The sequence below is a fragment of the Rosa chinensis genome, chromosome 1, assembly GCF_002994745.2.
Source record: "Rosa chinensis cultivar Old Blush chromosome 1, RchiOBHm-V2, whole genome shotgun sequence".
Taxonomy (NCBI): Eukaryota; Viridiplantae; Streptophyta; class Magnoliopsida; order Rosales; family Rosaceae; genus Rosa; species Rosa chinensis.
The window spans coordinates 48,694,271-48,707,330 of NC_037088.1; the positions used below are offsets into that span (position 1 = coordinate 48,694,271).

A 13,060-nucleotide genomic window follows, 5' to 3' on the forward strand; every position below is an offset into this window, starting at 1 on the left:
CGCATCACCACTACCACCTCCACCATCTAAGCAAAATCTAGAGCCCAAAACAGAACCCATGAGGAAATCAATAATCCCACAGGAGGAGAAGTTCGACCGGCTGCACGTGCCACACACCGACGAGGCCAAGGCCCACGCTGATGCTGGTTCACTACAGGATGAGGTGGTTTTGACGAAAGGAAAACCTAGTTTTTTAGAGAGGTTTCCTGTTACATCCTGTATCTCAATTTACTAATTTACTAGTCATTTGGACGGTAAATGACAATTACTTTCATTTTTTACTTTGTTTTGATACTTTTAGTGGACCAAAAAGTTGATTTTTGTTTAGGTCAGTTTTTGAGAAATTTTTCTTTACGAAAGTTGTAGAGGACGTTAAAACGAGTCCGTGGACATATAGTACGCTTAAATCGGAGTTCGTATATGAAAGTTATCGATGAAAAACCAAAAGCTACTATTCATGATAATTTTTCTATAAAAGGAGGAGTTACTGTTGTAAATTTTCATTTTCGGAAACTCACCCATCAGTTTCTCTCTCTTTCTCCCCAGCCTAGTCATCTTCTTTCGGCGATATCTCCTCCATCCGGCAACAGGCTTGGGCGCCACCGGTGTCAATCGAACCCTCTCTTCTTCCTCTTCAAGTCTGGTGTAGTTTGGTGGCTTGATTTGAGCAGTAAGAGTCACAGCAAGGCGGAGAACATGGTGCAGCTGCTGTTTAGGTCTCTGGCGATTCTTCATTTTTCGGCCACCTCCAGTTGCGCCTTCGGTCTCGTTTGAAAGCCTTTGAGACGTACAACAAACCCTCCAAGTCTCTTGATCCAATTTGAAGTGTGGAGCATGAATCGAAGATTTGAAATTTCTAGGGTTTTGAATTTAGCCTCTTTCTTTTCGGACAGATTTCCGGCCAATCAAGATAATTCTAGACTTTGTTGTAGTTGTGAAAGTTGTTGGGCTTGATGAGATGAAAATTTTGATATTGGTATTGTAACCCTGTTTGGGGGTTGGCCGGCGACACGTGGGGATCGATTCTGGCCTCCTAAATTTACTGGTTGCATTCCTTGTAACTTGTGAAGCATGTTCGTGTGTGTTTTGTAAAAATTGGAGGTTTAGTATTGATTGTGATTTTCCGAAGGGTGGAGTTTGGGTTGTCGATTTACGAGAATCTGACCGTTGGATTTCCCTTGATTCTACTCTAGAATATTTAAATCGACGAATAGATCGTAGTTGTGAAGTTTGGGATGAGTCCGAGAAGAAATGAAGATATTGGTTTACAAGGGGTTTTCGGGGTTTCATTTTAAAATCATATTTAGCTTTTGAATCGTTGTTTACAAATTGTAATTTTGTACGGGACGAGATACTGACCCATCGCTCGATAAGAATCCATACGCTTTGCCATGTTAGATGTATACTGTGAGTGGACCTTTAATTTTAAATGATGCATGCAAATATTTTCCGAACTATTGATTTATCCAATTATTGTTTCAATTATCGAGCATTGATTAGTTTTAGATATTATTTGGCTTGGATAATATTTCAAGATTATGATTTGATTTTGGAATTTGATTTTGGTTTTTCTTGTGGATTTGCTTTCAATGATATTTTTCAGAGATTGATTATGATTTTTCTCGGTTCTGATTTCGGAAATGGATTTGTGTTACTATTTTATTTGATATTGAGCTTTCAATGATTTTTCTCCGATAAATAGTTATTATTTGGATTTATGATTTGTAATTTTATCTCGCTATTTGTTATCGATTTGAGAATATCTTGGAGTGTTGGACGTGTCGACAAATAACTTGGATTTCTCATGAGATGTTCCGAGTACGGCTAGGAATCGTACGTACTCGTAACTTCATTCACGAGATCTTAGGGAAGTCTTATGAATTTTATTGTTTTCTAATGTTTCTTCACTATACTTTGGTCACTTTATTAGTTCTCCTCGTCACGTACGTTGTAGTCGAGCTTTATTAGTTCTCCTCCTCACTTACTCTCTGTTTGTGGGTGGTAGTCGAGCTTAGAGCCTGGGAGGCTCCTTTGTCTTATGGTGATTCTTTCTTTCCCATACTCTATTGTTGCTTGACTAGCAGCACTAGTTCGATTTCTATTAACCAGCGGGGCTGATATGTTTTTATGAGATTTCGAGTTTAAAGAAATATGTTTTATAAAAGTTGCATGCATTGAGGTGTTTATTTATTTTGTTCACTCACTCTAACATGTTTTTTAATACTTTTTCCTGGGCCCTTCGGTTTCAAATGCCCAGTTTGCAAACCAGATTAGTTAAGGTTGGGTGAACATGGAGTCGAGGCATAGTCAACAGCACAGCTTCCGCGTATTCATCTTCTTTCTGTTTTTTTTGTTTACCTTTTGTATCAGAATTGCTCTGATAACCTGTGATATTGACATTATTAAGTTGAGACTTGTACTTGTGAAATAGGAGATATCGTGATTTGGGGAGCAGGGTGGCTCAAAGAGAATAATGATGGATTGTTTAGAAGCGTAAATGTGTTTTCTACATGTTTTGGGTAGTCCATTTTTAGGGGTGATGGTGCCGAAATTTCGGTAGGAGTTATTCTAAGGTGGTTCTCACAGGGCCACCTCAAGTTTCAGGGTGAAATCTGGGACAGGTCCTGTCAACTTGGTATCAGAGCATTAGGTTGAAAGATTCTATAGACTTGTTTTTATCTTGTTACCTTATATGCTTGATGTTACTTAGTACCTCTTGAGTGATGGCCCGACTACAGCGGTTCCCCATCATTTACTCTTTGGTGCTGATGTGCTCATCAAGTGTGTAAAGTACAGATCTAGTTGGTTTTCCTTTTGGTACGGTGCTATGCCTCTTGCATGCCGACCTCATAGGGATTCCTCTGCGTGGCGAAAGGTATGCGATTCTTGCACTTTCCCTGATGGTTATGGGGTACGATTATTCCTCATGTTTGAGTTGAGTAGTGAGTTGTGATTCGAAGAATGTTGTGGTTATCTCTTCCTCGATTTCAACAAGTTTGTTGAGGCAGGGTTTAGGATGCAAGAACGAAGTTCGAATTTGTGTTTGATTGTCTGAGAAGAGCGACCATAGCTTTAGGTTGTCTCTAGATACTATAATTGTTTCGGAATCAGGATTGTTGTTGGAAGTGGAACTAGTAGCAATTGTGGGTCTGACTTTGAACTGAGTTTCAGGAGTTGTATTACATGACTTGATCGGTCTTGTTAGTGGTATTTGGAACATTATTGGAAGTCATTGGAGATTACTTGGAAAACAATCAGATTACAGTGACTGGCTAGGTTTCATCTTGGGGACCATTTCTTTCAAAGTGTTGATCTTTCATTTCTAGTTGGCCAACTCTTGGACCAGTTTTAAAGCAAATTTCCGCTTGTACTGAGTAGACTTCTGTGCGAATTATCAATATATACAAATAATTATTGAGATAGAAAATGTTAGTCATGATAGTTTGACATATACAATACAAAGGAGTACATACGTATCTAAGAAACCATATTATATACATATCGGCAAATTTATTTATCTTTTGTTGAAGAAAAGAGAAATATATGCAAAAAGTGAAAGAGAGGGGATGAAATCAAAAACCTCTCAGATAAACATAATATGAAAATACAAATTACAGAAATAGAAACTTTGGGAGACCTAAACGGTCACGGTACATTTTGACAATTCAAGACTAGGTTGATAGATATATCCCTACTTATATTTATGGCCAAAGTATAAATACACATATCCGCTCTTTGTATTTGCGTGCATTACATAGGAACCCACAAAAGACCGGCAGTGGCTAGAAAATGACAGACAGCGATTGTATTTCCAGGCTTTATTTTGAGGACTTGAAAGGCCAAATGCTTAGGATTCCAGCTAGTGGTGTCAGTATGGCAAACAACTAATGCTTTAACTTTCGCAACTCCATCAGCACCAACCAATGGAACCATGTAAGCCCTTGTGTTATTGAATTTGTGGCAGTAAAACACACCATACACATAGCTCTCCTTATGGCACACAACCGAGCTGTCTCCAATACTTTGGACTCCAGTAATCTCAATGCCATATTCTTGTTTGTTTTCGTTATTGTTTTCGGCCTCGGTTGCATAAACTTGGATGTACTTCCCAAGCTTTGAAACCGTGAAATCAATCAAGGATTCTAACGATGTTGCGCAGTACTTGTCTTCGCCTTTAATTGCCGGTGCCTCACACTCTTCGATTGTGCTTTTCATTATTTCTGCAACCGCCGACATGGGTTTCACTCCAAAGTATATTAGAATTTCTGGCAACTTGTTGCTTGAAAAGGGTATGGACTTTACAACTTTACGAGGCAAAAGAGTTGCGTTGTTATCTGTGGGTTTCAAGAATTGCAACGTCACCGTTTTTCCCAAATGCTGAAGATCTTTCTCTTGGAAGTATGTAGTTAAACCTGGCTTCACTTTGACTTCTTCTGTACAGCCCCCACCATAACAGCTAAAACAGACGCAGCCACGGCCACTTACACTATCCTTTCCAATCCCACTGTAACTTCTTTCACCTTCTGACCAATATATCAATTCTTTTGATGAGCATACTTGTCTTTGGTAAAACCGTAAAACCATGGAAATAATTATAATTAAACATAAAAAATTTTAAAAAATGAAAAAACCTTTTACAACTTTAGCTTTACATTTTTTTTTCTTTTTCCTTAAAATCTCTAGAAGTATCATACTTCAAGGAAAAAAAAAATCTCATTATAGCTATCCTGTACGTTAATTAGAAGCTCAGTTAGCTTAAGATTATCTAGATCTTGTACGTGTTTGAATTTAAAATAAATTTACCTTAAACTCAGTTAATTAAGTTACATTATTATTAACTAAATAGCATATACCTGCAAGGTTTAGAAGTTGCTGTACAGCTTTGGAAGGTAATGGAGATTTTGGCAAAGTTGAATTCCAATAAGACATCCAGGACTTGCCATCACCGACCTTATTAGAATACCCAATTCCCACCACTACTGATGCCACCTGCGCGCATGCCACAAATTAACTACAATATGAGTCGTATTGTAGTTAGAGCATCTTAAATAATGTTCGCTATTTTTCACTCAAATTTTAGCCAATTTCAATATATGTATGCATTAGTTCTCTCCGGTTTAGATAGTTCTAAATTTATATTGTTCTTTAAATTAATAATAATAATTTAAAGTTATTTATAAATTATACAAAAAAAAACTTAAAATAAATATTTTAAGTTTTCAATAATAATAGAGAGCCTTATCTCTTTTATATATAGGGCCCTTCCACTAAGGAATCCTTTTTTTGGTATTTTCTAGGGATAGGGCAACTTTTCGATTATATTTCACAATCTCAACCGTTCAGTTTTTAGGCCCTAATGTGTAGATTACCTCTGCAAATTTTCAGTCAAATCGGTGATCGTTAAGGTATCAAACTAGATTAAATCAATGGGCGAATCGAATCTGTCCAACCTGAACCGTTCATACATATAATTGTAAATCGCAGTTTTGAATGCCTTAATGATAATCAATTCGGCTGAAAATTTGCAGAGGTGATCTACATATTATGACCTAAAAACTGAACAGTTAAGATGCTAAAATATGATCGAAAAGTTGGTCTAATGCCCTATCCCTAAAAAATACCAAAACAATGAATCTCTCACTAGAAGGGCCCTGTACACACACACACACACACACACACACACACACACATATATATATATATATATTATATATATACATATATACACAAAATAGCCAAATTACTCCCTGACTTTTCCCATGGCTGCCGATTTACCCCTTAACATTTCAATTTTGATTATCTACACCCTCAGTACTTTTCTAATTGTTGCCAATTTACACCCTACCATTATTTTGTAGACTTTCCATCCAATTTTCGGTTAACTTGGTTAGCACACGAGGGGCTTTTTCATCTTTTCAACTATCACCAAAAAAATAAAAAATAAAAAACGAACACTTCTTTAAAGAAATAAATAAACAAATATAAAATTGTTCTTCGTTAAAAGAAGGAAAAAATAAAACTGCCCTTTATTTCTTCTTCACTCCCCTTTATTTCAAAATTGGTCGTTAGCTTGCAACTGATCACTTAATTGGTATTTCCTAGTCACATCAAATGATTGGATCAATGATCATATTCACTGAAGGAGAAACCATCTTTTATAATTGAGGTTTCTGGTTTTCTTTTTCTTTAAAGGTCGAACTGGTCATTAATATTTCAAACATTCATATGAGAACTTGGTATTCCATGATTCTAGGTGGAGGTTTGAATTGTGCAAAAGATTGAGGCCCATTGAACAAACTAAAATATTATAGTATGGAATACGAAAATTAAAATTACTACAAGCATGTGAAGGTCATCTTGATTGATTCAAGTTGGGATTGTATTAGAGTGATCTCGATAAAAGGAACAAAGAGTAAGAGGCCATGCTGAGAAGAAGATAACTGAGAGATAGACAGAGAAGAAGATGAGAGAATGAGGAAAAAAAAAACAGTTGTGGATGATTAGAAGATTAACAAAGTAATTTTGTATTTTTTTTCTTATTAATATATGAGGGTAATATTGGAAGATTAGAGGCAAAAAATTTATAGTTGGCCGATGCACTAAGATATTTGTTGGGTACAAATAGCAACACCCTTTTATTTGGGTGAAAATTGCAAAGACGAAAAGCCCCCTCACGTGCTAATCAAGTTAAAAGAAAAATTGGATGGAAAGTATAAAATTTAACTATAGGGTGTAATCGGCAACAATTAGAAAAGTGAGGGTGTAAATAATTAAAATTGAAATATCAGGGAGTAAATCGGTAGTCATGGGAAAAATTAATGGGTAATTTAGCTATTTTACCTATATATATATTTAGGGTTATAATGGAGAACCACTAAAGAGTTGTGTGCATCCACTAAAATGAAAAATAAAAATAAAAATATTTTCCAAGATAGCTAAAGGGCCAAAATAAAGAGTTTTCTAAAGAAGCTCTTAGTTACTCAGTTTTGTCTAAAACGTATAGATGAATTAATACTTAGTAGCCTCTTGACACGCATTTTGTGCCATTGACTTTTTATTTTCTTTTATTGAAATGTGAAATAGTATATAAACAATGAATTATAACAAAAACAAATATTTGAATAATAAAAGGGAAAATAAAAGGCAGTGTTTTTCACATTTTGTGGTCAATGGTTAATTTTCCTACTTTTCTGATAGAAATGTTTTTTTTTTTTTTTTGCAAATATGTAATACCATGAACATAATGGAAAGTTAAAAAAATTTAACCATCTTGCATTAGATTTTGAAAGGAGGACGGTATATTATCGAAAATCTCATTTTGTTTTATTTATTACATTTATATTTATAAAAAGTAAGTATAACATACTTACTAACCCTAACCGTAAAAAGTAAGTGATATAAATGTAGGGAAAAATTCACCAACGGTGTCTGGATACTTTGGTGACTTTCAGAATGATACCTGAACTCTGAATTTTATCAATGTGATACCTAGACTTTACTTTTTGTATTATCGTCGTACCTCTAGCGAACTTCTGTCACGTCTCCGTCAACTGTGAGCACGTGTGACTCACGTGAGCCTAAAAATGAGGGCAAAAAAGACATTTTGCACTCAATTTGTTTTAGGAAAAAATTCACCAACGGTGTCTGGACACTTAGGGGACTTTTAGAATGATACCTGAACTTACAAAGCTATCAATGTGATACCTGGACTCATTTTTTCGTATCAACGTCGTACCTACGACCAATTTCCGTCACGGAGCCGTTAAATTTTGCACGTGAGTAACTTAATGAAGACAAAAAGACCGATTTACCCTCAAAAGTTTTTTTTTTTCTTTTATCTTTTATTTCTTTGTTTCTTTATTCTTCTTTCTTTCTTTCTCCTTCTTCTTTTTTGGTTTCTTCTTCCCTTGATTTGAATCATCAAGATTCAAATCATCTTGCTCGTCCGATTCCCACCGCCGATTGCCGATCAAACATTGCCGCTGTGTCTCAATCCACCTTCATGCAGATGTTTATGGTTCCCCCCACTTCAAATCCTACAGCAAATTGAAATTGCACTGAGGCTTCGCCGCTCACTCCGAGTTCATCCCCGCCGCCGACGACTTAGCCACCACCACTCTTCTTCTCTCTTCCGACCCCCTTTTATACACCATTGATCAGAAACTCAGACCCTGCCAGCCCTCCACTCTCAAATCACAACTCCAATCCCACCCTGCCATCCTCTCCGTCGTTCCGGACATGCAACACCACCTCCACACCATCCTCACCTGCAACTTCATCAGTCTAGCAGACAACTTCGAGCTGTTCTAATTCACCAGCTCTGCCACTCCGCTGCTACCCACCATTGCGCCTCGTCGATTAGCAGACAAAGAACTCGGAGCCTCCACCATCGAGAAATGGAGGCTCGCGTTCTGCGTGTCCTGCACGACGGATATCGGCACCGTCGAAGAAGATGTTGTCTGAACAGAAATTAAGTTTGGGTTCCACGGCGGCAGCTCGTCGATTGCGGCTTTGGCTTTCTTGATGACCCAATCGACGACCTTGCTGGGCCAGTCATATCCGAGCCGGACGCGGTGGTCCCTGGGGCTTTTGGCGGTGTAGACCTTGCTATGGCGGTCCTTCCAATCGGTGGCCTCGAACCTCCACGATTTCGCTGGCGGTGGAGGAAGAAGCAGTCCTTATACCCAAACCCAATAGAGAAGCAGCGGAGGACGACGTAATTGCGCAGTGGTGGAGGTTGTTATGGCTCTCCCCCATTTTTCTTCCTACATATTCCATGGTGGGTTCTCCGAAAGCAGTGGTCTTGGCAAGGAGAGAAGGAGAGAATAAAGAAACCGAAAAAGAAGAAGAAGAATAAAGAAACAAAGAAAGAAAAGAAAAGGAAAAAAAAAACTTTTGAGGGTAAATCAGTCTTTTTGTCTTTATTAAGTGACTCACGTGCATCGCACGTGCAAAATTTAACGGCCCCGTGACGGAAATTGGTCGTAGGTACGACGTTGATATGAAAAAATGAGTCCAGGTATCACATTAATAACTTTGTAAGTTCAGGTATCATTCTGAAAGTCCTCTAAGTGTCCAGACACCGTTGGTGAATTTTTCTCATAAATGTATAAAAGAGATTCCATCTGCTCTCCCTAACCCTAACCCTAGCCGTCAATGGCCAGGTCATCAGAGTCACACCCGTGTGCTTGCACTAATTCCCGTCCTCTTCGTCAACCTATTTCAGGTTGGTGTACTGTGCGCTGGAATCCATGGCGTCTGTTTGCGTCGTCCAACATTTGAAAGAATACCCATTGAGAATGGCGGTCTATTTTTGACTCGATCCAGTGATGCTCCTCTAACATGGTCGACGGTCTTCTTAGCTAGTATGGTTCCGACCATATCCGGCAAGGGCAACGCCCTCTACTCCCGTTGATGACTTCAACTCCATTGTTACACACTCTCATGGAGGTGCAGCGACTCAGAGATCTAGTGGCATTACAGAGGGCGATGGCGGCGGCCTGACTGGCGGTCCTATGTTCTCTGGTGATGGCGGCTTCCAGTTTGCCTGAGATGGCAGCAGCAGTCTACTTCTACGGATCTACGGTGGTCTAGACTTAATGGGATTCTCCCTGAGTTCGGGCTCAAATTTGAGACAAGCTCCAAGTTGGGCCTGGAAATTGGGGGATGAACTCTGGGCTTGGTTCTTGGATCTGGAAAAATTATTGGGCTCTATAACCATTTTTAGTTAGTTTTTCTTGTACTAGCCTATTACTATGCGTTATTGGTAGGGCTGTCACTCGGTCGGTTCGAATCGGTTATAGGTATTACTAACTTCAAAACCAAAGCTTTCTGTTTCAAAATTGAGCTACCAATTACCAACCAAAATTTTTGGTTTTTAATCATAACTACCAAATTCGGTATTTCGGTTTTCAGTATTACCAACTTTAGAACAACTAATTCTTTATAATTAAAATTAGAACGAACTAAACTAGGTTCTTCAATTTTAGTCGTAAACTTTGTACTCATCTCCTAATTATAGCCTTCTTTTGTATATCATCAAGTTTGAGTCCTTTTCAATAAAACTAGGTTATTTAACCATCTTTGACTAGGTTACTTAAAATACATGTATTATATGTAATAATGTTCATACTATTATGAAAATTTTTATGTTTATTTTTTAATATACATGTGTGTGTATTGAAAGTCATAGTATATAAAGCTAATATTTAGATAATCGGTAGATTCGGTATTTACCAAAACCAAACCAACTTTTTCGGTAATTTTCGATTTCGGTTTTATCGGTCTCAGTTACCAAAAAGTCGGTTTACCAAACTTAAAACATCGGTTGGTATTCGGTCGGTTTGGTAATTACCAAACCAAGTGGCAGCCCTAGTACTTATTGGCCATAGTTGAATAGATTCGTTTTTAATAAGTGAGCATGACATGTCGAATGAATGGTCCCAGCCTATGTATCACTGTGATATCTACTGCATCACAACTTCTTGACTATTTGTACATGGTAGTAGAAGGATATATAATGGTCATTATGATTTTACCCCATATTAATGAAATATCTATAATGTTCTTTGCCAAAAAAAATATATAAAAAGTAGGTATAACATACTTTCTTTACCTGTCGATCCACATTTTCAGTTTACGAGTCTTCCAATAGAAACTTACAATTCATTTAAACATAGAAACTTATTATTTAACATAAATTGTATTTTTTGTCTAAATATTATTAATTTATTAGATTCGAGTATGACTTTTGACATTTGCTTGAAAAAATAATATATTTTATGAAATTATCAAATATTTGTAGTTTGTCAATATATTCAACAACACACTAAAATTACTATACACTATACCTTTTGAAATAGATATTTAATTGAGGATGCGAATGACTTAAAGAATTTTTTTTTCTTTTTGTAATAAATATATTAAACAAAAAAATAAAAGAAGAAGCAGCCTTAGACCAAAACAAAAATAATACTTGATAAAAAAAATAATAAAATAATAATAAAATAAAAGAAGAAACATGTGTGCGTTTATATTGGCAAAGGCATATTAAAGTCTGCTATTAATCCCTATTATGTTGTTTTTGGTATCCTTGGGATTGGGCCTGGGCCTGGGACTAGGCTTCTTGGGCTTGGTCTCAGGTTTTGGGCTATTTCAGTTTGTCAAGAAATCTGACCCTTTTTAAAGAGCAGGAGCCCATAGCTATCTAGTTGTTTTATTTGAATCCATGTCTATGCTTATAAGAATATCTCTATGAGTCTTGTGAAAGCATTTAGCTTTAGAGTACTACAATTGCATGCTCGGCGTGTAAGGTTAGGTGAACTAGATTACCTGCAAGGCGAGGTGTTTTTATGGGACATAGACTAGTCTGAGCAGAAATATTTCAATGGAGTAGTTTTCTGTACTATTCTTTATCTATGAACCGGAGCAGGCTATTAATATGTTCTATTTATCAAAAAAGAAAAAGAAAAAGAAAAAGTGTGTCTATATAAAGATTGTGTTTTAAAGACAATAGATAGATGGAGTACGTAATTCGTGAACTGACTAAGACTTACATAGAAAATTGCAAACAGCCAAAGAAGACGAAACTGATCCATGCATATAGGTATTCGGTATTCCTAGATATTGATCGATATGAAGTGTGCAGTTCTTGTTTAGGGAATGGGTAAGGAATGGAGTGAGTGCAGACTGCTTATATAGAGACCGAATTCTAAATGCAACAGCGCAAGCTGCATATATGCAACTTGATTTTAGGATAAGGATTGAGAACATAGCTAGATGATTTTATCATTTTATGTGGTAACCATGAAACCAACCAAAGAACTTGGGTCAAATAATTTGTGATCAAACAGTACCCAGTTTTGTATTTAACAACAAAGTTCTATGCCGTCATGGTTGTGAATTTTTGACTCGATCAACTGTGTGTAATCAAATCTAACGTGTTCGATCGTGAATGGGCATTTTAAAGGCAGTGAGGGTACTGATGCAAATTCTTGTAGGGTACAAGAAAAATTGCCTCTCGATGATACATCATCTTCCTTCTTTCAAATGTAGATATCACTAATCACTAATACCAATAATGCAGGGCCGTGGGGTCCTTTACTATGACATTAAAGAGAAAATGAAATGATGTAGATATCACGACAAAATATCAAGAAGAATGCTAGCTACCTTCTCCTTCTACCTTTTCCTTTCAACCTTCCCCACTCAACAAATGACACGTGGATTCTAATACCACTTTAAACTCAATATTTATTACATTGAATAACTAATTCTATTTTTTTCCCGTTTGCCCTTCTAATAAATGTCTCACATTTTTTTTCTTTCTATATTTTACTTTGACTTTGTAGGATGTTAATTTATTTTGCATTTCTTTTTTCTTAACTAATTTGGCATTTTTTTTAATTGTTATTTTGAGAATCTGGGTTGTGGTTTTTTTTCTTTCTAGGTTCATCTAGGTCAAACTTCTCCACACCTATCTTCCCTTTCTCTCACATCTTTCTTTATTTCTTTCTATTTCTCTAGCATCCATTCTGAAATCCATTCCCCTTTTTTAATCTTTGTCCAATCAAATCTTTCTTTATCTCTTTCTATTTCTGTAGCATCCACTCTGAAATCCATTCCCATTTTTAAATCTTTGTTCAATTTCATTTCTTTGGTGGGGGAAATATCTTTTACAAACTATGGGCTGAATGTAAAATATGAACAAGATCGACAATGAATTGTTTTTAAAGAAAATAGAACTAAACTAAACTCAGAAAATAATAGATGGATCAAGCAAAAGTGCAAAATCAAACCAGATAAATATTTCAACAAAAGACAAATCAAAAACTCTGATTGTGAAATGGAGATCTAAAAATGAAATTGATAGGAAACTAAAGAAACCTAAGAGAGAGGGAGAGAACAAAATAATTTGGGGCGCAATTTGGGAGTTTAATATATATATATATATACCATATATATTATCGAAACTTTATTGTGAGTTGGTACTAGAGATTCTTTGGAAAAACAAAAATTATCGATTCATGTTTTATAAATTCAGAAAAGGAAACAAAAAACC

General features: G+C 36.4%; 1 protein-coding gene across 2 annotated transcripts; it reads right to left on the minus strand.

Moving 5' to 3' along the window:
• Positions 1 to 3,567: 3,567 nt before the first annotated feature.
• Positions 3,568 to 11,713, minus strand: LOC112185963 (BURP domain protein RD22). 2 transcript variants are annotated; one of them, XM_024324313.2, is made up of 3 exons: positions 11,556 to 11,713; positions 4,854 to 4,989; positions 3,568 to 4,520 (listed from the first exon to the last, which is right to left on the minus strand). In XM_024324313.2, exons 1-3 carry the CDS (start codon positions 11,595 to 11,597, stop codon positions 3,751 to 3,753), a joined length of 948 nt encoding a protein of 315 aa, XP_024180081.1. In that variant the 5' UTR covers positions 11,598 to 11,713; the 3' UTR covers positions 3,568 to 3,750. The 2 variants fall into 2 exon arrangements, with proteins under 2 accessions (XP_024180081.1, XP_024180074.1); XM_024324306.2 differs by having other exon boundaries at positions 3,568 to 4,523; positions 11,556 to 11,711.
• Between the last annotated feature and the right edge of the window lie 1,347 nt (positions 11,714 to 13,060).